The following is a 25,930-nucleotide window of genomic DNA, read 5'->3' as shown; positions in this document are numbered from 1 at the left end:
TGTTTTTTTTTTTAATATTATTTAAAAAAGTTTATTTTTATATTTGACATAAAATTTAGCAATATTCATGAATTGAAATCATGGCATGCAATAAAAATAAAATAATAATAATAAAAAAAAAGGTAAAACAATAAATTGAAGAGGGAAATTTTAATAATAAAAAATTGAAGTGTTATGGGATTGATAAAGGAAGAGAGAGAAAGGGGGAATAAAAGAAGGGTAGGTTTGAATTGGAGCCTTTATCTATTTTCCACATCCATTCATTTAATATTGGCAAGATGCACCCTTTTTTTTTCTTTTTCTTTTTAATAAAAATATTAATTTCATTTAATTTCCAACCCCAAAAATAAAATAAAGATATGGATCACTTTCAAGTTTCAAATACCAACCAATACACTTTAATTCCAATTAATTCCCATTTTCACTCCATTTTTCGACTCCAACATTGAAGTTACTTACAAAATATTTTTAAAAATACTCATGTTTTGTATTATTCTTACATTTATATTTCAGGTAAAGACAAGATATTCTTGTATGGATGATGATAGTGTCGCGTTGAATACCATAAAATGTGTGTAGGATAGTTGCATTTTGTTTATTTCGTAACTCTCCGGTTATCATTTTAATATTTTTTTTGATTTGTTTGTTTTTTTTATTTTCTATTAATTATTTTTTGTTGTTTTGTTTTATGGTTTTTAATGCGAACATTTAAGTCCATAACATCATCTTATGCATTATTTAAATTAATATTTTTCGCATACAAAGATCAGGTCATACATATCATAGCAACATTATTTTTAATAAAATTCAAATAATATGAACTCTTCCACATAGTACGCTAAAGATTCCTTACTTTTGGAAAGTCCTTACTTTTCGAAGTCTCTTAAGGGTTGCATCTTTTCAAAATTCAATAATATATATATATATATATATATATATATATATATATGACAATTCAAAAGTTGGGTGGGTTTATCATCACAATATGTGCGACTAGAAATGCCAACTGAAATGTAGCAAAGCGGATAAGATACCGATTATATCATATGAAATGTCAATAGTCATATTAGTTTGTTTTGTCCATACAGCACGCTTCATGAAAAAATTTGCTGAATATCATGTTTTGTTCTTACTCACGTGAATTTTAGAAAAAAAAAAAAATTAGGTCATCCAGCACGTAATTACTTCAAACCAAGTACCTGTAAGATTAGGCCACAGAAAATCAAGGTACAACTTATTGATATATATAATAAAGTTCGGAAGCACTGATATTATTATTATTATTATTATTTTGTGGGGGATGCAATGATGTGGACAGGCAAACCAAACATTTACATTTTTGTGTTTTGAAAATTTTAAGGATCTCTTCACCCTCTCTCTCTTGCCCAATGGCTCCCACCTTGTATTTAAATTTCCATTTCTAAATACCCACTGTTGTTACTTTTAATGTACATTTTAATATTAATGCAAAACATATTCTTAAAAATACTATTCCCACTTTGACCTCTTACCTATTATTTTTTGAGTATAGGATTTTATGGGAGCTAAAATTATAATTTATATTTATTTTGGAAAAACACACGAAAAAACTTAATAATGTAAAAATGACGTGGAAAAGAAATGAATGGCCTCCAATTACAAGACAGCATCTGGTTGGATCGATAATTTCTCCACTGAGAAAATAATATAAATTAATTATTAAAATAATTTAAATTGAATTATTCTTGACTTTATGTTTCCATTCATTTCAGTCCCAATAATTAAGAATTAAAATACCTTTATTCTTTTGTTTGTCTTTTCCTTATCCAAGCATTTTTTTTTTAATTATAAATTAATAATAATAATAAAGGCAAGGTGGGCCATGATGTGTTACCCACCATACCCAGTACACTTTACTTTAAAAAAAATAAAATTATTTGGTTAACTCTTTCTCAATTATTCAATTATTAATTTTTGTAAATAATATTTGAGGTTAAAAACAAACAGACGAGAGAAATTAATTTTAATTTTAATTTTATCATCATTTTTTAAAATACAAATTTTTAAAATGTGGGACCCACCATTTAGTAGAGGTCGTGTGTGACCCCACGCGCCCGTCTTTTCAATGGAAAAAAAAATTATTTTTAATGTTTTGTCCACGTCATTATTTTAAAAAATAAAAATAATTATGAGATTAGTATAATTATAGTGGTAATTTAATTACCGTACATCTTTACAATAAAAAAAAAAGTAAATTCAAAGGAATAGGACAAAAAAAAAATATTTTATATAAAAAAAAGTAAATTTTTACAAATGAGGTAATGCGATTTCATCAAATTTATATACTTAAAAAAGTTAGTTGAAGAGGTTTTATTTTTTTTATTTATTATTTTCTCTTTTTAAAAACAATATTTTATTTTATTTCGTACAAAATCTATTTCTACGCGCCTTTGTCCACGCTCCCTCCCCCCTTGATGCGGGACCCACCACTCTTGACACGTGTTAAATGCTAGGTGTTTAAAAAAAACTTTTCTTTCTTTTTAATTTGTATATAAAATATACCTAAATTAGTTAAAATATGCTCAAATTTCAATCTTCAATAAATATATAAAGAAGTGGTGTTTAGGTTATTGTATCGTGATTAATGGTCTTAATAGTTTGTAGTAGGCTGTCGTTAATAGATATTGTTCACTTTGGACTTCAACCTCACGATTTTAAAATGCATTCGTTAGGGAGAGGTTTTCACTTTCTTATAAGGAATGCTTCGTTCCCATCTCCAACCGATTGAGATCTCACGTGGTTAATGTAGTTATAGTTCGTCGTTGATAGTAACATTAACGTCGATTACAACTAGAGGCTTTGAGTCATACACGTATGTTTATACATGTGATGTCCCACATTGGTTGGGGAGGAAAATAAACCACCATTTATAAGGATGTGGAAACCTTCCCCTAGCAGACGCATTTTAAAGCCTTGAGGGGAAGCCTGAAAGGGACGGTGTGCCATTAAGGACGCTGGCCCCAAATGGGGGTGGATTTGGGGGCGGTCCCACATCGATTGGAGGAAGGAAAGAGTGCCAGCGAGGACGCTGGGCATCGAAGGGGGTGGATTGTGATGTCCCACATTGGTTGGGGAGGAGAACAAACCACCAAGTATCTGCTAGCGGTGGATCTGGGTCGTTGGAATGCAACAATAATTTAATAATACATCTAATAAAATTATTTTGAAAAAGGACTGAAAAATTGAAATTGAAGATATTAATAAGGAAATTGATAATTATGGAACAAAAATTAGGTACCATTTTGTATGTTTACCTAATTTTGTCATTTGTGTAAATATCAATTTTATTTAAAATTAATTGCATTACAAAAGTCATGCATTGAGCCATAAACAAATTTAAAAAAAAAAAATCATTTTACTCGTATTTCAAATTTTAAATAATCTAGATGTGACGTGAAATTTATTAGCTAAATATTATTTTAAAAATAAAAATTTTGTATGGAATAAGATAGATGTCATTTTCTAACAAAGATTTTCAAATTTAAACAACTTGAATTCATGGGGATATTTTTGTAATTTCACAATAGTCCAAATAATTGACTTTTTATGAATGATAAATAACAAAATTTTAATGAAAAGTTATAAATATTGTCATCAAAGTCGACGCATTATTATGGTAAATAAAATGGATGAATTAAAAAAATTGAATTCCTTAAAAGGGCAAAAAAGAGAATAATTTTAATTCTCATCATATTGTTTCACCTCGGAAACCCTATATTAAATCAATGAAGTTTGAAAGTGTAGGATTGGAATAACTTTTAAAAAATTACTTTTTAACTTTTTTTTTTTTTTTTTTTTTTAAATACAAGTACATTTGAAAATTTTAATAATTTTTTTTAAAAAATACCCGTTATGCCCTTCATGAATCGGTCAAATCAGTTCCGTCCGACTTGTTGGGTCTTCTCGAGGAATCAGCCAAATGAGTCCAATCCAAGGTATTATTTTCTTATATATACTCACGATAGACTTATTTTCAATCATTAACGGAAATTTGTTTTCAAATAAACGTGAACTGTTTCTCGAATATGTTAGTTGAACATAAGTATAAGCTCTGGATTTGCTTTGAGCTTACCAAAAGGTCTCACACCAATAGAGAGAGTATTCTTTGATTATAAACCCATGATCATTCCCTAAATTAGTGAACGTGAGACTTTCATCCTCCAATAGAATAAAATTACAAACATAAGATAGTAACGTTGTGAGCGAAGCATAATTGATGCGAGTCAAAATCTCGGCTGAATGACAAATACCCAGAAAAGATACGGCACCGAATAGTAGAAGTTGCGAAGGAATAAAAGGAATGATATTTTAAAAGGCTAGAAAAAGAAAAGTGAAAAAAAGGAAAAAAAAAAAAAAAAAAAAAAAAAAAAAGGAGTGTGGGGAAGAAAGAGGAAGGAAGAGAGGAATGAATAATGGGTAAAATGAAAGTTGAAAGATTAAAAGAAAAATATTCTTGCTGTCTCTTCTTCCTTTCATTTCCCTCTCTTCCAAACAAGGTTCTTCCAAAACAGAATCCTCCTTTTATCCCCATTTTTCTTTCCAAAAAATAAAAAATAAACGTTCCTCTAAAATCCTGAGAGACTGAGCGATCGATCTTTCAAATACTTAGCCATCGTCCAGTTTAATCGTGTTTCTGTGTAGAGTTCAACGAGCATTAGGATTGAGAAATCGAACTATCTATCAATGAGATGATTATAAATGTCTTATCTAATTTAAAGAGATGTGTTCGAGTAGGCAAAAACTCTCGTAATTGAATGATCTTAAATGATGAGCTTGATCTCGAGTTTTTTTTTTTTTTTTTAAATGGGTAATGCTTAATTAACACGTTAATAATAGATTTTATTCCTTTCATAATAGGTAAGTAATTAATAAATATATTATTTATTGGGTTGGATGTACGATTATATTTATTTTAATTGAAAAAAGTACCTACCATGAAAGTGTTGAATACTTATGATATCAATATATTATTGGGATTAACGATGATAATTATATAAATTAAAAAGAGGAAAATTCTATTTATATGATAGATCAGTTTCATTGGGCCAAGGTCCAAAAGTTCAGGCCCAATACAGATTAGGCCCATTGTTCAGCCCAATAAACCAATCTGTGAATTCTTGGCATCCCAATCTCGTTTAAAGGCCAAGCCCACTAAATTAATGTCATTTTAAAAATCTTTGAATTTTATACTTAATAGGTTTTTTATTTTTTTTTATTTTAAATAATAAATCGGTTATACACCGAATTAAAAGTTTAGGTATTTATCAAACCATATTAATAACAATTTCTTCAAAATAAATAACATTTATCGATCGCTCACCTAAAATTTTAATAAAGGCACGAGGATGACATTGAATTCGTTTTTTAAATGTAAAAGATGGAATTAAAAGTAAATTATTTATAATTATTATACTTTTGTTTTGTTTATTATTATTGTCGTGGTGGTGGTTTTCTCCAAAGAAAATAAAAATAATAAAAGCATGTCACACACAAAAATAATTTACACATTAGATATAAGTTTTTGAATGAGATAGTGATGGAAGACCATCCCACGCACATAATTAAAGGAAAAAATAAAAATAATAATAAAAAAATAAGTCAAACCCAAAAAGTTGACTTACAATAATTTTCTACTTTTTTGTATTTCTTCAAAGAAAAAAAAAAAAAAAACTCAAAAAACCCTTTTTCACATTCACATATTTTTAGCTTGATTAATGCTTTTTTTTTTTTTTTTATATATAAAATATTTAGTTTGGTAGCTAAACTCAATAATTTTCCACTTTGTATTTTTATAAATTTACTTTAACATTACCTCTTTAATTACATTTCAACTACCAAAGTAGTTGCTTCAACCTACCCATTATAACTTTATTTATTTATTTTTTTTGTTCATTTTCTTAATTAAAATATTATTTTAGTTTCATTATTTTTATCCTCGCGTCTATTTTATAATATATACTTGAAAATAAATAAAGTTAATTTTTATCGAATTTGATTAAATAATAATAATTATATATATAATATAACATCAAATTTGTCAAAGAAGAAAATAGAAAAAAAAAAAAGTTAGAAATAAAGTTTTGGTCACAAAAGTCCACCATATTTTCCACTTTATTTTATTTATAATAAAAAAAAACTATAATTTTAAGTTATCATATTTTTATTGAATAAACATTTGGGATTAAGATAAATTAAATTAACTTAGTGAGAGTAGTCGACCTTAAACGTTGAATCAAAATACATTATCCTTGTGATTAAATTAACACAAATTAAATTAAATTAAACCGACCTTTTTTTTTTTTTTTTTGTATAATAAGAATAATTATATATATATATATATATATTGTATTTTTAAAATTAAAAAAAGAAAAAGTCAGTCAAAACACAAAGTAGTCAAAAGACAAAAAAAAAAAAAAAAAAAAAAAAAAAAAAAAAAAAGGAAAAAAAGAAAAGAAAAGAATTCTCTCTCTCTCTCTCTCTCTAGGTTGGGGTGTATAAAAACGTGCATATCTCTGTCTCTCAAAATGCATCATTCACAGAGACATACTCAACAAGAACAGAGGAACGCCACAGAGAAGAATCATTCAGCCATTTTCAGACATCTTCGGCCATGGATTGGTTCTCATGGCTTTCAAAAACGACCTTAGATCCTTCTCTCGTCTACGAATACGGCCTCGCCTTATCCCACAACGAGCTTGAACAGGAAGACATCGTTTATTTCAACCACGAATTTCTACAGAGCATTGGAATCTCCATTGCCAAGCACCGTCTCGAGATCCTCAAGCTAGCTCGTAAGGACGGCGCTCTCCATCCTCGCCCGATCACTCGTCTCCTTCTCGCAATCAAGAGAACCAAGCGCTGTTTCGCCAAGTTGATTCGCAATTTCTCTGTCCATGATGGAGACGACAGCAAAGCCCTAGTCGTCGTCCCTAAATCGACGTATTCTGGGAAATTGCTGAAGAGGAATAAGAAATTGATGGTCGCGAAACAGCATGGGAGGTTTCTACTCACTAATGGAAGTCCGGCGCCAGGTGTGTGGCCGCGAATCGAGAGCTTCTCCGGTCCGCTTGTGTACGATCTTCGCCGGGATGAGAAAAAGGAGGAGGAGGAGGATGGTTACTGGAGCAATGGCGTTGAGGAGATCAGGTGGGATACGATGTTTCAGAATTTGAAACCTACCTAAGTCCTGAAAATTGTGTTGACATTAGAATTTCGAATTCTTAGCCAGATTTTAAGATCAACATTTCTAGTATGATTTTAGAAACATTTGTAGATTTCAGTTGTTTCTGTTTTGGATTTCCCCAATTCTTTTGTTTGGGTTAATTTGATGGTGAGAGATAGGTTTTTGTGTTCTACCACCAACACTAGGATTAGAATTTAGTATACTACCAAGGCTTGGGAATGCTTCATTTTGTTTGTTTCTTTTTTAGTGGTGGGTCTAGCAGAATGCAAGCTTTAGGAACAAGGCTCTGATTCAAAATCATGTTGTCTTCTCTTTTATTCTTCACTTTTCCTTGAACAATCATTCATGCCCTTTAGGTCTCTTTTTCTAACAGGCATGAATTAGATCTTGATTTTGTTTAGGAGATCATAATCTCTGCCAAACCCAGCTTTTGTTCTTGTGGCTTGAGGTTTGTAATGTTATGTTGTAATATTGATATGTCATTATTCTCAGTTAATACCATTTTCTTAGCTCTTTGCAGTTTACTGTTCCTGTTTTTTTCTTTCTCAACACAACTTTTTCTTTGCTGAGAAATTTTGTTTCTTACTGTGGAAGAAAGTTTGATGTGCTTTGATTACTATGGAGAAATCATTAACTTTGACAACTATGTTCAAACTTTCAAGCATCCCCACTCTGTCTCTCTCGAGTTTTTCGGTGAGATCTCATATGGGCTGGAGATGAGAATAAAAACATTTTTATAAGGGTGTGGAAACCTCTTCCTAATGGACATATTTTAGAATTGTGAGGCGGACAGGGATACGTAACGGGTCAAAATGAACAATATCTGTTAGCAGTGGGCTTTGACGGTTACAAATGATACAAATGATAGCAGAGCCCGACACCATTCATGGGCTAATCCAATCCAAACCTATTCTGCAATTTCTTTTGGTATCCCGTTTCATTTATAGTTAATAGTTACAACATTAATATAATACAAGTTGGCCAAAGCCAAGAGAATCCTCTTCCAAACATCAATGAACTGTACTTAGAGGCAAGCGGAATGAACCATTGGAGTAAAGCTTTCGATAGACTGGCCTCAATCGAATCGTAAGAATTAGGCTTAAGATCGAACCGAACCCCGCCACGCCTGAAAGAACGAAAAAAGTGATTCTAAAACACTGTTGGCCGATGCAGGTTATCGAACCTTGCTTCGCAGCCTCATTGTCGTATAAAGTACTGGCTAGAAAAACTGAGAAAAGAGCTGCTCCAATTGGATTCCCCAGCAGCATGAAGTTTAAGATCACTCCAAAGTTCTTGAGGCCAAAAATCTCAGATGCCATAGGGATCATCATAGAATATAGAACTCCAAAACTGATACCAGTGAAACCTGTGGCAATGTAGAGAGTACCCGTGAGGCCAGACGCATATAGGAGGAATGCTATAGCCATGAGTATCAGTGCAAACATCATCCACAGCGACCGTGGTATCATTCTTGACCTGCATTGAGCAACCATGGCCGAACCAATGAGCAAAGCACTCGACCTGTTTTTGTAAACAGAAAACCAAAGTAATTTACCTGACGAAGTGTTCGGAAATAACACCGGAGCCTAAACGACCGATAAAGTTGCATAAGCTGAAAAGAGCCAACAGCAACGTCGAGTCGTTAACACCTAAAGAAATCCCAATTTGAGACAAATTGTTGAGAATCGTTATTCCCGGACCGACCCCGAGGAAGTACGAGAACCAAAGCAGCCAAAAATCAGCTTTGATAACAGCTTCATGGAAACTGAAATCTTCCCCTCTTTTAGGTCTTCTCTTCTCCTTATGAATGGCCCCCTCTCCTAAAGCAAGAAGTGTTTCTGCATCTGATCCATCATCATCATTCTCATAGAAACCTTTAAGATTTGTAGATGAGGAAGATGGTGTCAATAAAGGTTCTATTTTGGACGACGAATCGCTTTCTCCAGAAGCTAAAGCTTTGGCAGACTCAACTCGAGGCTCGAGTTTCTTCGTCTTTGTAGAACAAATGGTCATTTTTATGGGAACTGCAAGAGGAGACATTAATAGAACAACCATTATGGAAACTAAGAGGTATGCCACAGCATCACTAGGGGTGGTTTTTGCATATAGAATTGTGGTGGAGACTAGAAAAACAGCTAGCGAGACACAAGCAGCTTGTGTGAAAAGAAAATGGCCACGCTCAAATGGATCCTCCGAAGCAGCCGGAGTACAGGGCCGAACAAAGTACATCAAGGCTACGCAAAAAATGGGTATCCCTATTGCAAGAAACAGCAGCAAATCCGAAGCTGACTTCCTGAAAACCAAGCTGTATATCACTGTGTATACAGCAGCACCAAGCCCGGCATAGCCTTTCAGAATTCCAGCAACAGTACCTCTGCTGAGCGGGAAGTTCCTCATGTTGGTTACCAGCACAGCCGTTGCGAACCATGCATTGCTATTTGTAGCAGTACAATGTGTGAGCCATAGCTGCCATCACACGCAGAAGTAAATGTTAAAGCACATAATGTAGGGGACAGTGTAGGATTATTGGGAGCGAGTTCACATTAACACATTTAGGGAATGATCGTGAGATTATGGGTAAGGAATACATCTCCCTACTATGAGACATTTTGAGAAAGCTCAAAGTAGAGTTTATTGCTCAAAGTGGACAATATCATACTATTGTGGAGAGTCGCGATTTCTAACATGGTATTAGAACCATGCTCTTAACTTATGCATGTCAATAGAATCCTCAAATGTCAACAAAGAAGTTGTGAGCCTCGAATGTGTAATCAAAAGTGACTCAAGTGTCGAACAAAGTGTATTTTGTTCGAGGGCTCCAGAGAAAGGAGTCGAGCCTCGATTAAGAGAAGGCTGATGGAGGGCTACATAGGCATCAGGGGAGGCTTTATAGTGTGTACTTTGATTATGAGCTTACAAGTAAAACCCCGAGAGCTTATGCTCAAAGTAGTCAATATCATAGTGGTGAGTGTTGGAGAGTTCGAGTTAAAGATTGAACTCACCAGCCAATAAGGCATACTGGGGAGAGTTCTGCTAACAGCAAGCCAAATAGCTCCATAGCCCAGAAAGCAACACACAGAACCAACCAAAACCAATGCCCAAGGAGGAAATATGTTGCAAGCAAGTCCAGGAAGCAGCCCCACGCTCTCCCCGATGTCATTAGCCACTCCGAGTATCGTAAGCTGCTGCTGATTCAAACCCAGAACGGATTTAAGGAAATGGGAATAAAGAGAAAAGTTATAAGAAGAAGCACTAGCTATTTGAACCCAAACAGCAGCAGCCAAGCCCACCCATGGCGGCCTACTTCCCCCTTTCAAGACCAGCTTCAGCATCCCCTTAAGTTTAGGCCAAAACCCTCAAAAGAACAACAGAAACCCAGATGGAAAAAGGATTGAATTGCTAGTTTTGAGTGTTCAAAAGGGTTTATAAAGGAGAAATTGAAACAGGGTTTGTTAGATAAGTTAAAATTTTGAAGCATTTTAAGGGTTCGGTGCGAATGGACAATGGCGTGGACGCCGCTGTCAACAGAACACGCAGTCCTAGGAAGGCAAGAACCACTTCAACATTGTGTTGTTTTCTTCTTCATCGTGCCCGTTGCTCGATCCTCCTTCCACAGCTTCTTCAAATTATGACATGTTTTTAATCTCTAAATTATAAATTAATTTATTTATCATTTTTTTTAAAAATATATGTAAAAAGACAAATAATAAAATGAATAACACATGCATGGAATTAATATTTATGCAAATAAGGTAATGTATATTAATTTTATTTTCTTCTTAATTATTAAAATTACTGGAAAAATTAGTGATAATTGGGTGAAAAAATGGAATGTGGGTCCCACGTGATTTTTTAGCAAGGAATAATTTAAATAAAAAAGTAAAATTTGACTTAAAATTGTGAAATTGTGAATTTTGTCGAAGTGGAATCTTACGCAAAAAAAAAAAAAAAAACGAATAAATAGAGAAAAGAGAAGCCAATCGCTGCAACTTCCACAGCGCATTCTTTGTGCATTTCTTTATCTCACTGTTTCGAGCTCTCTGCTTCCTTCATCCATGGCGGCGGCGGCGGCGGCGGCGACTCTGCATCTCAACGCAAAGCCATCCAACTTTTTCTCCCCATCTATTAGCCTTTCAAAGACATCGCCCAAGCTTTTCCGAGTCACTTGCTCTGCTGGAACTTCTCCTTCCCGGCGTTTCAATATCGCTCTGCTTCCTGGTGATGGTGTTGGCCCTGAAGTTATTGCCGTTGCGAAGGATGTTCTCAATCTCGCTGCTTCGCTTGAAGGTCCCTCTAATCTGTCTTTGTTTCTCCATTTTCATTTTCATTTCTGTTGGGATGCTGTTGGAGTTGCGTGAAGAGAATTTATGATGCTTGTTTGATTTTGGTGTTGCTTTTGTGTTATATATGGTAGTGTTTGGGTCTATGTATTGTCGAAGGAATACTGGATTCTTTAATTTAGACGTTCAGTATATGGATTTCTTTGTAATTATGTGCATTGCAATCATATTGAAGACAGTAATAGGGATTAATTGTTTGCTGAAACGAACTTAGGAAATTGCGAAGAGCTGAAGAAAGTTGAAGGAGTTTTCCTTTCTGCGTCATGTTGTAAAATTGTTGGGTGAGTTATTTTTCGTTTTGATTTTTGATGAGATTGGCTTCCGTTTCGTTAGGGATTGGATTTGATTACAAAGAGATGCCAGTGGGCGGAGCTGCACTTGATTTGACCGGGGTTCCATTGCCAGATGAGACGCTTATAGCAGCAAAGCAATCTGATGCTGTTCTATTTGGCGCAATTGGAGGGTATTTATACTTATATCTTGTGCTATTACATTGATTTCTTCCTTAAAAACTGTTTTAACATCTCATGGCTGTTTCCTTTTATTAAGGTACAAATGGGACGACAATCCAAAACATTTGAAGCCAGAAACTGGGTTGCTTCAACTTCGGAAAGGTCTTGAAGTATTTGCTAATTTGCGACCTGCAACTGTCTTTCCTCAGGTAAATTTCTATGGTATCCTCCCCCACTATTATTTTGGCCATTAAATTACTTTATTTAGTACGAAAAAGGCCATTAGGAACCTTTGATCTCACGGAGGGTAGACAATGCCTCAACTATTAAGCTATGTTCATGCATGGCCAAGACATTTTGGCATGAATATTCCATATAATTCAATTATTTGAAGACAGGGGAAAGTAGTGTGTTTGAAGCCCTATAGTAGCCTTGTTGCATGTTAATGCTAGACCTAGCCTCATGGTAGGAGGGATAGATTCAAAATTATGAATTAATAATGACATGACCTAATATGTTGGCATATTTCAGTGTCAAGTTGTCCGAACTACTTTTCATTGCTTTGTATTATATTCAGTGGTCAGTTTGCTTATACAACTGTTACTCCTAAATGAAACATGAAAGCATATACCAGTAATAAGTTTCATTGAGATGCATAAATTCGTGTGCAGTCCTGTGAGTTTGTGAGGATTCACCTGTCGATAAAAGGTTTAAGTCTTATATGTGGTAACTCTATTGCCTATTGATTATTCCATTTCTTACCCTTTCAGTTGGTGAACGCTTCAACTTTGAAGAGAGAGGTTGCTGAAGGTGTTGATCTCATGGTCGTAAGGGAACTCACTGGAGGTAAAATTTTGCCCCTCCCATATGAAACGTGGTTGCATGCCTTGATTTCCTTCCATTTCTCAATTTTGGGGTTTTGAATAAAGGTGCCATGATTTCTTCCACCTGTATTAGGTATTTATTTTGGGCAACCAAGAGGTTTTAGAACCAGTGAAAATGGGGAAGAAATTGGATTTAATACTGAAGTGTATGCAGCACATGAGGTAATTTTTTTTTCTATTTTTTTATTCTTCAACCATAAAAGCATTGCTATTTTAAATAAATCTTAAATTAGAAGATTAGTTGTTCTACATTTCATTTTTCTGGAAATTAAAATTACATGTTTAATTTGTCTCCATAACCCAAATAAGCCCCTTCTTATTTTATGAACTATATATGATCTTCTATGTCAGATTGATCGGGTTGCTCGAGTGGCATTTGAGAATGCTCGGAAGCGACAAGGAAGAGTTTGCTCTGTGGATAAAGCAAATGTGTTGGAGGTGCGTAAGCCTTTGATCAGTTTTTTTCCCTTGAGAGAACAACCTCAGACCATCCATTTATTTTGCTAGAAACAAGTTCAAAGTTCAATTTTGAGAATGGCTGTCTCGTACAAATTTCTCTAAGTTTTGCTGAAGAGTAATGATTAAGATCAAGCATTCAGTTTAGGATTTCCCTGCTTTATTTATATATTAATCTTACATTTCAGCTCAATATATTATGTACAGTCTATGATGTAGAAACCTTACTATAGAACTGACTATTGTGCAGGCATCAATGCTTTGGAGGAAAAGAGTGACAGCAATTGCTGCAGAATATCCTGATATCGAACTCTCGCACATGTACGTTGATAATGCTGCAATGCAGCTAATTCGTAATCCAAAGCAGGTCTGCATTGAAAGTAATCTTGTTGTCCATTTGCTATGAATTTCATAGCTCTTCTGATAGGCAAGTTGAGTTTTATTGGGACTGATTGTGGAAATTTGCAGTTTGATACAATTTTGACAAACAACATATTTGGTGATATTTTGTCGGATGCCGCTTCCATGATTACTGGAAGTATTGGGATGCTTCCATCTGCAAGTCTTCGTGAATCGGTTGTCAAAATCATTCTCTTGCATTGTTATTCTGGTTTTTTGAAAGAAGTTGTGGATTTATCTGGTGATCTAAATTTTATACATTTCCCTTCTAATAAAATCGTTTGTACAGGGACCTGGACTTTTTGAACCTATACATGGTTCAGCTCCTGATATTGCTGGACAGGTTTGTGTTGTTAAAAGATCAAAATAATTTCCCAAGGATGCAAAGTGTTATGCTATGAAATGACATGGTGTTGTCTGTAGGATAAGGCAAATCCATTGGCAACAGTTCTCAGTGCTGCTATGCTTCTTAAGTACGGCATTGGTGAAGAAAGTGCTGCCAAAAGAATTGAGGCTGCAGTTTTGGATACTCTAGAAAGAGGATTTAGAACCGGTGACATATACTCAGCTGGATGTGTACGTAACTTTTCTCTTGCTCTCTCTCTTTTACTTTATTGTAGTCGTTGCATCCGGTAAAAGGTATAGATATCAACCTAATCAAACTGATGCCTACCAACAAGACCAGAACATCTGGGGGGAAAAGGGTGAAAATCTTGACTAAACTGTCCAGTAGTAATCAAATGACCTCAACCAATATGTTTTCACTATCATGAAAGTTAATAATTTAGCTAGTTTTTGCGCCTAAACCAATCAAATTGAGTTGGATTGCAGAGTTGGGTTGTTTATATTACTTGTTTCACTGCCCTTGGGATTGTGTACAGTTTTTTGCTCCTAGCAAATAAAAGAAAGGAGTTTACATAAAAATGATAGGTTCCCTTACATTGAAGTACTTTGAGTTTTTTTTTTCCTTTTCCTGGGGGTGGTGATTTGGGAGACTACAAAAGATTAGAGGTTCGAATTTGTAACAGCTCAAGCCCACCGTTAGCAGATATTGTCCTCTTTGGGTTTTTCCTTCCGGACTTCCGCTCTAAAACGCGTCTTAGTTACACAGCGAAACCGGTATTCATCCAGATACTGTTCTCTTTGGGCTTTCCCTCGAGGTTTTTGGACTTTCCTTTATGGGCTTCTCCATTGCCCGTCTACAAGGGAAAAGTTTCCACATCCTTTATTCTTTTCCCCAACCAATGCAGCATCTCTTCCCCCTTGTATTGAACTTCAAATCCAAATTTACAAAATTTACATTTTCATGGCAATTGTAATACATTCTTATACCCAGTTCCTCATCTCTTCCTCTCTCATACTTTTAATAACTATTATCTCTAATTCCTCTGCTTGGTCATCCTAAGATTTGCTTGACTTCACAGAAACTAGTGGGCTGCAAAGCGATGGGCGAGGAGCTATTAAAGTCGATCGAGTCCCATAAACTCGCTACAGTTTGAGTCGAAAACGTCGAGGGATCCAACACTCACCTCTCTTTCAGTTTCTTTTCAAATGCGCCCTAATAACGGTTTCAATTCACAGTTCCGGTGCTATTCCTCAAATTTGTAGGTTCTTGTTCACAATTTGGTTGCATTTTGTATGCTTGGCATCTGTATGAACAAGTTGAGTTTATGGTCTTCATTTTTTCAGAACCACAACTATCTATCGTTTCAGGTAGGAAGCATTTTGAGAATAATCTGCATAAATTATTCATCAGACATTTTCCATTCCCATTGTATAATTTTTGAACACAAACAAAGGTTTAGTTCTTACAATAGTTTTTAAACTCAATTTTGTTTCTATTTGGTTTCCATATTTTTAAAACTAATACCCTTTGCATAATATTTGAATTTCAAAGGTCAAATTTTAATTTTGTGTTTTGAGTACTAAACTTAAAAAATTAATATATATATTTAATATATTAGAAATTTAAATTAATATATTTATCAAAAACTTATTACACATAAAAAAAAAAAAAAAAAAGGTTCAAAAGACTAAAGTTAGTTTAATTTATTTTATTTTAGTTCATTTTTTAAAAATTGATGTATTAAGTCTCTAACGAGGATATATGTTAATTAGTGTTGTAAAATTATCCATAAATTAAATTATAATTATAGGAAACAAAAGTTTAATTTTTACCTAAATTCAAAATATATTATTCTCGGGCGACCCGACCCGACCCGGTTGTGCTTGCCAGCTTCCGTAGGCTCATTTCTGAAACCCTAGTCACCTTCTTCCTCTTGTCTGGCAAAACCTCACTCCAAACCTTCTTCAGTTCCTCTTCCGATGGCGCTTCAACTCAGCCTCAGACCCAAACACCCTAAAACTCTCACCAATCCTTCTCTCATCCACCTCTTCTCCTCCAATTCCTCCGCCCCATCTGATCCAAATGACGAGCCCACCGATAGTTCTTCCTCTGCCGACACTGGCTCAGCTCAGTCTCCCATGTCCTCTTACTTCAGCGATGTTAAAGCGCGCCTCAAACAGCAGCAGCAATCCCCTTCTCCGTCGAGTGCTAGAAAGCCTTCGTATCCATTCACTTCTGTCCCGAATCGATCTAGTTCTCCGGCTTCGAAAGCCGCTTCACTCGAAGAAATCAGAAAGAATCTCTCTGAGTTTCGCAGTCGATCGTCTGTGCCTCCTCCCTCCGAGCTTGGCCCTACACCATCTTCAGCTTCTTCGTCCTGGCAGTGTGGTATCTCGTTTCAAGAGCTTTACAAGAGGAATGCGATGAGAAAGGGCGATGATGGTAGTGCACCTGAAAGTGGCCGTAGCGGCATGCTGTCGTTTGATTCTATTCGGGAGAGCTTGCGGCAGGTGAGTCCATCGAAGGCGATGCAAAATGAACGGAAGAGTGGGGATTCAATGTCTTTATCGGCATTTAAGAACAGCTTGAAATTGAAACCGACGGACCCGGCGTCGACATCGGTGTTTGGTGGATCAGAGAGGTTGCCAGCGTCGGTTTTTGGGAAGGAGATGATGGACAGAAAACAAGGGGAGAACGAGGGAATGAAGACTGAGTTTGTGAAGATGTATAGCCATGGGGAATTGGGGACCAAGTTGAGAGCTCTGAGGCCAGAAAAAGCAAAAGAGAAGAATTGGTTTTCATTGACGGAGTTGAATGAGAGGTTGATGAAGCTAAGGACAATGGAGGAGAAGGAAACCGAGTCGAAAATTGGGGGGATTTCATTCCAGGATTTGAGGGAGAGCTTGGTGAAGATGAAGATGTCTGATGATGAAAAGGCAAAGAAAACGACAAGTGAGTAAACAAATTCATGTACAGTTGGGAATTATAACTAGTTTTCTTTGAAATTGTTAAAAGAAATTTGCATATGTTCTTGAAACTTGGAAGAGAAAGTGGACTGAAAATCTTGCAAAATAAATAGCCATTTAAACGCTGGAACGGTAAAAGCGAAGAATTGAAGCCATTTTAAGTGCATTATTTCTTTAGCCGGTCATGTAGAGATTATGAACCATTAAGGACTGTTTTTAGATACTTTTCTAATTAAGAGTTGAACAATTGGAGAGCGTGAGCTCAAGGAAAGGTGGTTACTTGGCTAAGATTTAATATTAGGGTCAGATTGTAACTTTGTGAGAATAGTCAAAGTGCACTCAAGCTGGTATGAACACTCACAAATATTAGAAAAAAGCGATTGAGATAATGTAATCTTCACATGTTTATATATTATGAAGTTTCTCTGTTGGACCTATTCATTAGAACACTAGTCACTGAAAGTTTGAAATTGCTTCATTTTCGGCTCCCAGTCCAGCGGCTCGATATCTTGGGTCAGCTAGGTCGAACACCAAACCATATGCTACAACCTCCTCAGGAACATCTTGTTGAAAAGGTACGTGATTTCAACCAAGTATTGTTAATTAGTTTTAGCGATTCTTTTTCCATTAACAATTTAAAACTATCATAGTCCTTGAAAGTTATGGTTGCCGGACATCATGACCACACATGTTTGCTTGTTCTCTTATTGTTGATGAAAATATTGATTTTTTCTTGTTCCATTCTCCAATTCATCTAAGGTAATGGTACTCCTGATTTTCCTTAATTGTTAAAATACAAGCAAGCTCCTGATTCTCATTTTTAAAGTTGCATTCATAGTTTCACTCTGCAGTTTCTTGTGAAAGTTGAGCTACTTGATTTTGATTGGTCATTTACTCGAATCAGTCGTTTCGTGCAGTATTTCCATCCGGATAACATGTCGTCTGCTGATAAGCTGAAAATCGAGTTAGCAAAAGTCAGAGAAGAATTTAAAATGTCGGAGTCAGACTGTGGATCTGCTCGAGTTCAAGGTAAATCTTTCTTTTCCCCCCTTTGTTTTTGCGAGTAATTTGACAGACATGAGACCAGGAGGTTGTTAAGGCTAAAGCAGTAGAGATTTTGACATCCTTTTTGTTCTTGTGATGCTTAATTTCGTTCTCGGTGTCCTCTGCAGTTGCGCAACTTACCACTAAAATCAATCATCTAACTGCTGTCTTGCACAAGAAGGTGAATGCAACCGTATTTTCCTTTCATCCACTCTCCATTTTAAGTTAATATGTACGCTTATCTTGATTCCATTTCATCTCGTATCGAATTTTCATTTCTAGTATTAGGAACCATACCCGTTCTCCCACATGTTTGCATTTTGAATTTGAATCTGTGTTATCAAAAGTGTTGCTGTAAATACACCATATGGGTTCAAATTTTTAGATGGTCTCCGTAGTTGATATTATATATCCATGGTAAATGTGATTCTCAGGATAAGCATTCTAAGAAAGGTCTTCTTGGAATGGTGCAACTGAGGAAAAAGCTACTGAAGTATCTTCGACGAACCGACTGGGAATCCTACTGTATGGTTCTTAACAAACTCGGTCTTCGAGACAACCCAGATTACAAGAACTGAAGCACAGGTTGTCTCCGTTCTTCTCTTACATGCATTGAAATCGCTTTCCTGAGGTTTGCACTCAGATTTGTTGGAGAGAGTTCTGTGGAATTACATCAGTTTCATTCATATCATCATATGATATCTATCATGAAGTGATAGATAGTTCATTGATAATGGGAAAGTGTAGAATCAATCTCGTAAGTTTTTTTTTTATTTCAATAGATTGTATTAACAAATCCTGAGGTGATGTAGTACTGTTTTTGAATTCATTTCTTCTTTAGCTGCAAAATGGATTGCCCTGTTCTTGCTGCGAAATAATGGAGTTCAAAGTACAGTGGCCTGCAACAATTTTAGTCTGCAGTTGAACTTGTTCATTTCCATATTTATATACATTTTACACTGAAACCTTCCTTTTCCAGATTATTATTTCTTTTCTCTTCAATTCTTTTTTCTTCGCAGATATTTTATTTATTTATTTATTTCTTTATTATCTCATCATTGATTAAAGTTTACTATACCTCCAATGATATTGAAAGTGATATAGTTTTATTTTAGTGAGAACTTAGAAAAAAAAAAAAAAAAAAATCAAAATAGTATTATAAATAAAGCCTTTATTTTGGCTTTTAGAATTATTATATCAAATTTGTAATCCAAAGTATTTCATAATTATAACTAATTAAATTTCCATTTATATACGTTTTTAAGTTTATTTTACAATCAATTTTAATAATGAATAAAATCGTATAAACTTTCATGTATAATGTATATTTCAAAAATACGGTGGAATAAATTATATTAAACAGATATATGAATTTAATATATGTTTAAAAAATTATAATTGAATTATTTTAATTAAATAAATAGTTATATTAATTTTAGTAAACCTCCGTAGGGTTTGGCGCCATTTCATATTGGCGGAAGCAGTCTCTCCCGCGCTTTCTCATTTACTCCCTTTCCCTCAATCAGCCCTATTTTCTAAGCTTTCCACTGAACCAACGCCGTTCGATCTGCCGCGAGAAATTCCTTCTCCATCGTCTTCGTCGCTGTGCTGTTGCCGCTTTATCATCTCTAAGGTACGCCTTCCTTCCTCCTCCTCCAGTTTTAGGTTTTCTTTGGTTTTGAGGTAAACCTGTGGCGAAGACGGCTGTTCTGTATTCGTGAACCTATTAACTTCTTGTTATGAATTTCCGGAAACTTAAAAACCTAGGCTGTTACTTGAGATTGTCCCTCCCTCTCGCTTTCGGCGTGCCATGAATTTTTTTAGGTTTGCGTCAGGTTGGTTATACGGAAAAGCGAGAGAGTTATTTTGAACTGCGGAACTCACAGTTCCTCTCAAATGCAGGTAAAGCGCTGTTTAGTGCTGTTTGCATCTGCGGGGGTTACGAGTTCTGTTTGTGGTAGTTGATTACTTGGGGATAAAGCTTTTGTGCATACAATTTTACGCAGTTACAAGTTCAGGACATGTTCAATGCTTGCTTCCACAATCTATAGGCCATTGTAAGATTAATTTCTTGTTTCACTTGTGATTCATGATGTTTAATTTTGGATAATCATTATTATATATTTGTTTTTTGTGAACTATAGGGTTAGGAATACACTTGATTTTTTTCAATGGTGCAATACATTTTTTAATATCAAATATGCATTAGATAGCTCTGCTTTAGTCACGGTGATTAATATAGAAGACCTCTCTTATGTTTGTTTGTTTGTCTTTGTCTTTGTCTTTGTTTTTTTGTTTTAATTTTTAGGAGTTTTGAAGCAGTAATAGCGAGAAGATCCTCAAGTTTTATACTGAAAATTTCTTCTAAGGCTTTTATCCGGAATATCCAAATGGGAACGAATCAGAACTCTATACTACAAGGTTGCAACAGTAACTCTAGAGGAGCTTTGGTGGTTCTTGAAGGTTTAGACCGGTGTGGGAAGACTACACAGTCCAGTAGATTAGTCCAGTACTTAGAAGGACTTGGGCATTCTGCCGAACTCTGGCGGTTTCCTGACAGAACTACAAGTGTTGGACAGATGATATCTTCTTATCTTTCAAACAAATCACAGCTGGATGACCACACGATACATCTTCTTTTCAGTGCTAACCGATGGGAAAAAAGGTTTGTTAATTTTTCTTAATACAACTTGCATTTTAGTCTCTTAGATTGATATATTTTCAGTTCCTAACTAGTGATTGAGCTTTCTATGCTGTGAACAAGTAGCAAGCTTCAAAATGAAAAATTGTGAACTGGGTTTTAGAAGTTCCAAGCAAGTAGTTGTGAACTTGCGACCCAAACCTTTTTATATCCTCATCTTCTTAGATAAAGAATAATATATATCTGTCCCAAAAGCATGTGATTTGTGTTTGATTACTGTAATGCCATGCAGATCATTAATGGAAACTAAATTGAAGAGTGGAACCACTCTTATTGTCGATCGGTATTCATATTCAGGGGTGGCCTTTTCATCTGCCAAAGGACTTGGCATTGAATGGTGTAAGGTAAAAATACAAATAAGCGATGTTATGTGACATGTTTTGTTATTATTGACTTTTCATTTCTTCTTTGCGGTGTCTAAGACACGAGATTCTTTTGTAACTTTCCTAGCCTTAACCCTCCATGATTAGTAGGCTTTGCTTCATTAGTTTTTAGTAGAGGGTCCTCTCATCCCCCTGGCCCTAAGCTGTTTTGGTTATAGTAATATATTCCCATAGTTTCTTGCCAAAAAAAAAAAAAAAAAAAAAAAAAAAAGAAAAACATTGATGCTATGTTGCCCTTTGCAGGCGCCGGAGGTTGGCTTGCTAGCTCCAGATCTAGTTCTGTACCTAAACATATCTCCAGAGGTTGGTTAAATTATTATATCATCTTTTTTCTGAAATAATTTTAAATGCATTTATTTGGATGGTTTACCATAATTCACCCTTTCCAACTAGTAAATGAAACGAAGCTATATACACACATATATACATATTGACATTTTTGTATTGTGACTCTTCAAGTCCTTGCTCAGATAGGAACGTTCAACCACGTCCTTGAAGATCATAGAAGCAATTGTATATTTGTATTAGACTTTTCTATGGAACTCAATCAATTGTATTGTTTTAGCATACAATAAGCCGTAGTTTAAGTAGAGCAGGTGTTATTACGGACTTATTTTGAAGTTTTTTATTATGCCATTGGTGAAAATGGACTTATAAGTATAATCAATTAAAATCAAGAGAATTGTGTCCTTTGTGCAATCTAAGGATAAATATTTTCGTGACTTTATCTAGAAGTACCGCCATTTTTTATCTTAATGATGAAAATGCTTTGATTTGCGACCCCCACCAACAACACAAATTATCAACTGAAAAGCTTCAATCTATATTATGATTGCTTAATGAATAAGGAAATATGTTGAATGATCAGAAAGCATCAGAAAGAGGAGGATATGGATGTGAGAGATATGAGCAGCTTGAGTTCCAGAGCAAAGTTGCCCAATACTATCAAGTTCTGCATGATTCTTCTTGGAAGGTAACTTGCTTTCTTTAGTCTTGGAAAATTGACAGACTTTATGCATTAGGAATTGCTTTGGGCTTTCGCGTTGGTCATAGTTGAAGCTGTCTCTTCATATTTGTTTGGTTAATGAATACTTTTAGTCCTCATGCTTTAGGTTGTACAGTTTAGTTCCTATTAGGCTAAGTTTGAAATTTGTAATAACTTGGGCTCGTAACTCTAGGATAGAAACATTTAGTCATTTGTTTTGAGATAGTTAAAAATTAGTCCCTATACTTCAGATTTGTAACCATTTGATCCCTCCTTTAATTATGTAACAACTTAGTCTTCATAATTTATAAAAAAATTTGGTCCTTACCAATTTTTCGATCCAAGTAGGAAAGAAAATCTATTAACAAAATTTTTCACATTAGAGACTAAATTATTACAAATGAATGATGGATATATTGTCACATAGTTAAGTTTAATGATTAAATTTGTCGAGAATTGTAAGTATAGAAACTAAATCATTATATAATAAAGTTTAGTGACAAACTTTCATGCAAGTTAAAAGAGTGATGTTTAGCTTTATTTTTTAAAAAAGAGGATTGACCGACTGCATTTTGGATTTTGTTTTAATTGCAGGTTATTGATGCTTGCCAACCCATGGAAGATATTGAGAAACAACTACAAGAGATGGTTCTGGAATGTGTCAAGAAATGCCACAATGGGGAACCGATTTCCCAGCTTTGGTTAAGTTGATGCATTTCTGAAGCTTCAAGTTTTTTTTTTTTCCCGAGTGTATTTATGTTCGACATGTTGAGACCCTGAGGACTTGGCTTGTGTTTTATGTTTCTTAAGTGTAATTTGGATTTCTTTTTACAAAATTTTAATTTTCAAGCTTTGACCTTATGAATCAGTATGTGAATTAATTGTTAGGAAAGAAAAGTTCAACCATGACACTTGAGAATACAGAGGATATTACATTTTCTAATTATTAACTAAAGAAAGACCAATTCATTCTAGTTTTGAACATTTTGAAAGGTTAGAGATTTCTATAGCAAAATAATAGTGATATCTAGTCCATATGTAGAAGTTTTATGCTTTATATATTTCCATCCATAATGTAATCACCATGGTTACAAACGCCCGAAGTCAAACATTACATGGAACTTTTGAAATAGTAAACAACTGTTATGATCAACTAGTTGATGGCTGCTAGTTACTGCATTCATAAAGGATTCAGCTCTTTAGATGGTGATGGAATCATGGAGTTGTGAAGGGCGGTTCAGGTGGCAGGGGCACTAATGGTTCATTGAAACCGGTATCTGGTGCTGGTGGTGCAGACACAAAGGGAAATGGATCCTGAGGAATATCTGGAACTAAAGGAACCAGGGGAGGTGGAAGAAAGATAATGGGACGAAACGTGAAAGGCGATGGTTCGGTCGGGATTGATACCAGTGGTGGAGGTAATATAGGGATGAACGGTGGTTGATCTGGTGTGAAATCAAACGGAGGCGGCAGATCAGGCACCAGTGGAGGTACTGAAAATTCTGGCAGAGGTGGTGAGAAGGTTATTAAAGGTGCTGGATTAGAAAACAGTGGTGGTGGTGAAGGAACCAGAGGTGGTGGAAACCAGGTTGAAGGTGTTGGAGTAGATAGTAATGGCGGTGGTGGTGATGGAACCAAGGGAGGTGGAACCATTTCCGAAGGGGCCGGAGTAGATAGTAACGGCGGCGGCGGTGATGGAACCAAGGGAGGTGGGGGAGATGAAGGAGGTGGAGATGGAGTATCAGGTGAAGCCAAAGGTGGCTGCTGATAAACTGGAGGAGCTGGCTGCTGATAAACTGGAGGAGCTGGCTGCTGATAAACTGGAGGAGCTGGCTGCCGATAAACTGGAGGAGCTGGCTGCTGATAAACTGGAGGAGCTGGCTGCTGATAAAGTGGAGGAGCTGGCTGCCGATAAACTGGAGGAGCTGGTTGCTGATAAACTGGAGGAGGGGAAGAAACTAAGGGGGCTGGCTGCTGATAAAGTGGAGGAGGGGAAGAAACTAAAGGGGGCAGAGAAGGCCTTGAGGGTGACAAAAATGGGTTATCTGAAGGGGAGGTTGGGAAAGGCCACTGGCCACAGGCTCCAAACAAGTATCGGTAAAAAGGATCACAGTTGGATCCTCTGCTTCTGGGTTTGCTTCTGCTTCTGCTTCTGCTTCTGCTTCTGGGTTTGCTTCTCTTTTCTTCATCTTTCCACCCTTTTCTTTCATGTTGATTCTGCTTTTGTTCAGCATCTGCTTCTACAGGTACTTGTTGAAAGATCAGCAGCAGAGCTAAAAGTGCTGCTATCACTACAGTAAGCTTCATTTATGTTTCTTCGGTCATAATCTTGTATGCATTCTGGTGATGTTATACGTTCCATGTAGAAAAAGGGGCTTATATAGAATAGAATAGACTGGTTTGTTTTGTTTTGTTTTGTTTTGTTTCGACCATGGCATGCCTTGAAGTTCGCAATTACAACGTTGATTTCTATACCATTTATGTTTTGACTTCTTGAGTTTCAAAGCAGCACAACTCTGATATTTATTAATGCTGCAGCAGCACAGTGAATTAATAGACATGGCTCTCAATAGTCACTGCTTGCTACCTTCAAATTTGCGACTTCCAATGCTAATTTATGTAAGTATTCTCTCTCTGAGTAGTTGAAAGTTGAAGCCAAAAATTTATGGATAAAATACATTTTTATTTTTGGTGTATTTGAATTTGATTTCTAGTTGTTTCCTACGGTTTGAAATTAGTTTTTAATTGGTCTCTAGAATTTGAAATTAGTATCTAGTTTATGAAAGATAAAAATTTTCTTTCATTTTCAGTTTACATTGGTCCTTAGAATTAGAATTTGAATTCTAATTTTCTTTCGTTTTCAATTTACATGAACAAACTTGAATAAATCACAAACTAACGATTAATCCTATGACAGATCATAGGAAACGACGATACCTTACTTGAAAATCTGTCCTCTAAGAACCTCCTCTGCAAATACTCCATGGCCTCTGCCTTCTCAAGCTGGCTGTGCAGCTATGGCGCCAAGTCTAAGCTCGTCAGAATCGTCCATCCCGGCGGTCACATAGAGCTCCACGACGGTCCCATCCGGGCGGCGGAGATCATGCTCCGAAACCCAGAATTCTCCCTCACTCACTCCCAATCAGCTAATCATCCATGGGCCATCGTCTCGCCGGACACGACGCTCATGCTGGGCTGCAAATACTACCTCTTACCGGAAAACAGCGTGGGAAACCCCCAGAAGATGAAGGAAAATGGAGGTTTGGAATCGGATTGTTTGAATGGCGGAAAGTGTATGATGTGTTTTGTTCCAAAGGAGAAGGGCGAGAGAAGTGTGAGGTGGGAAAGTGGTGATGATTTGAAGGGGAATGATAAGAGGGTATTTTTGCAAAATGGGAATATTAGAGGGTCTCCCAAGAGACCATTTGGGTCATCTGATAATTGGGAACCAAATTTGAATAGCATCTCTGAAGAATATTAGAAGTTTGTATTTTGTTTTCTTAGGATTGGATTGAGTTTGGTTAGTTTATTTATTATAATGATGAATCCATAGTTGGTCGATTAATGTTAATATGAAATATCAATAAATTCATGATCGTATAATTCATGATGCTTAGTATGAATTTGATTGACTACAAAGCTTTTACATGCTTGGATTCCTTATGTAAAATTCTAGGTGATGTTTCCGACATGTGCATGGGCTTGGAACTTCAACTCCGAAACTACTTGAACTTAAGCGTATAGGTACACAT

The 25,930-nt window shown here is 35.5% G+C and overlaps 7 protein-coding genes across 10 annotated transcripts; 5 read left to right on the top strand and 2 right to left on the bottom strand.

Annotated features, from left to right (window-relative positions):
• Positions 1-6,557: 6,557 nt before the first annotated feature.
• On the top strand, positions 6,558-7,743 carry LOC111788960 (uncharacterized). Its single transcript, XM_023669556.2, has one exon. The coding sequence runs from the start codon at positions 6,650-6,652 to the stop codon at positions 7,220-7,222; it is 573 nt and encodes a 190-aa protein (XP_023525324.2). The 5' UTR covers positions 6,558-6,649; the 3' UTR covers positions 7,223-7,743.
• A 389-nt stretch (positions 7,744-8,132) lies between these two features.
• LOC111789081 (protein NUCLEAR FUSION DEFECTIVE 4) lies at positions 8,133-10,828 on the bottom strand. Its single transcript, XM_023669723.2, has 3 exons — positions 10,225-10,828; positions 8,778-9,688; positions 8,133-8,698 (listed from the first exon to the last, which is right to left on the bottom strand). Exons 1-3 carry the CDS (start codon positions 10,552-10,554, stop codon positions 8,233-8,235), a joined length of 1,707 nt encoding a protein of 568 aa, XP_023525491.2. The 5' UTR covers positions 10,555-10,828; the 3' UTR covers positions 8,133-8,232.
• A 399-nt stretch (positions 10,829-11,227) lies between these two features.
• Positions 11,228-15,519, top strand: LOC111789379 (3-isopropylmalate dehydrogenase, chloroplastic). Its single transcript, XM_023670133.2, has 11 exons — positions 11,228-11,509; positions 11,896-12,025; positions 12,112-12,223; positions 12,785-12,860; positions 12,972-13,060; positions 13,250-13,336; positions 13,605-13,721; positions 13,823-13,930; positions 14,043-14,096; positions 14,177-14,329; positions 15,178-15,519. The coding sequence occupies exons 1-11, from the start codon at positions 11,278-11,280 to the stop codon at positions 15,250-15,252; spliced, it is 1,233 nt and encodes a 410-aa protein (XP_023525901.2). The 5' UTR covers positions 11,228-11,277; the 3' UTR covers positions 15,253-15,519.
• Positions 15,520-16,015: 496 nt separating this feature from the next.
• Positions 16,016-19,087, top strand: LOC111788072 (S15/NS1, RNA-binding protein). The gene is made up of 5 exons (XM_023668228.2): positions 16,016-17,051; positions 17,558-17,640; positions 17,983-18,094; positions 18,238-18,290; positions 18,544-19,087. Exons 1-5 carry the CDS (start codon positions 16,079-16,081, stop codon positions 18,685-18,687), a joined length of 1,365 nt encoding a protein of 454 aa, XP_023523996.2. The 5' UTR covers positions 16,016-16,078; the 3' UTR covers positions 18,688-19,087.
• Positions 19,088-19,603: 516 nt separating this feature from the next.
• On the top strand, positions 19,604-23,046 carry ZEU1 (P-loop containing nucleoside triphosphate hydrolases superfamily protein). Of its 2 annotated transcripts, XM_023668223.2 has the most exons (7): positions 19,604-19,742; positions 20,012-20,166; positions 20,418-20,774; positions 21,043-21,154; positions 21,437-21,496; positions 22,062-22,166; positions 22,773-23,046. In XM_023668223.2, exons 2-7 carry the CDS (start codon positions 20,138-20,140, stop codon positions 22,887-22,889), a joined length of 780 nt encoding a protein of 259 aa, XP_023523991.2. In that variant the 5' UTR covers positions 19,604-19,742; positions 20,012-20,137; the 3' UTR covers positions 22,890-23,046. The 2 variants fall into 2 exon arrangements, with proteins under 2 accessions (XP_023523991.2, XP_023523992.2); XM_023668224.2 differs by lacking the exon at positions 20,012-20,166 and having other exon boundaries at positions 19,611-19,742.
• A 169-nt stretch (positions 23,047-23,215) lies between these two features.
• On the bottom strand, positions 23,216-25,253 carry LOC111788068 (uncharacterized). Its single transcript, XM_023668221.2, has 2 exons — positions 25,116-25,253; positions 23,216-24,518 (listed from the first exon to the last, which is right to left on the bottom strand). Exon 2 carries the CDS (start codon positions 24,483-24,485, stop codon positions 23,394-23,396), a length of 1,092 nt encoding a protein of 363 aa, XP_023523989.2. The 5' UTR covers positions 24,486-24,518; positions 25,116-25,253; the 3' UTR covers positions 23,216-23,393.
• LOC111788070 (uncharacterized) lies at positions 24,342-25,736 on the top strand. 3 transcript variants are annotated; one of them, XM_023668226.2, is made up of 3 exons: positions 24,342-24,474; positions 24,717-24,797; positions 25,096-25,736. In XM_023668226.2, exons 2-3 carry the CDS (start codon positions 24,738-24,740, stop codon positions 25,657-25,659), a joined length of 624 nt encoding a protein of 207 aa, XP_023523994.2. In that variant the 5' UTR covers positions 24,342-24,474; positions 24,717-24,737; the 3' UTR covers positions 25,660-25,736. The 3 variants fall into 3 exon arrangements, with proteins under 3 accessions (XP_023523994.2, XP_023523995.2, XP_023523993.2); XM_023668227.2 differs by having other exon boundaries at positions 24,351-24,474; positions 24,720-24,797; XM_023668225.2 differs by lacking the exon at positions 24,342-24,474 and having other exon boundaries at positions 24,701-24,797.
• The last annotated feature ends 194 nt before the right edge of the window (positions 25,737-25,930 follow it).

This window comes from Cucurbita pepo, chromosome 2 (genome assembly GCF_057944985.1).
Source record: "Cucurbita pepo subsp. pepo isolate OVF chromosome 2, ASM5794498v1, whole genome shotgun sequence".
In the NCBI taxonomy this organism is placed as follows: Eukaryota; Viridiplantae; Streptophyta; class Magnoliopsida; order Cucurbitales; family Cucurbitaceae; genus Cucurbita; species Cucurbita pepo.
The sequence above is the reverse complement of the archived record's forward strand: the minus strand, read 5'-3'. Positions and strand labels throughout refer to the sequence as shown.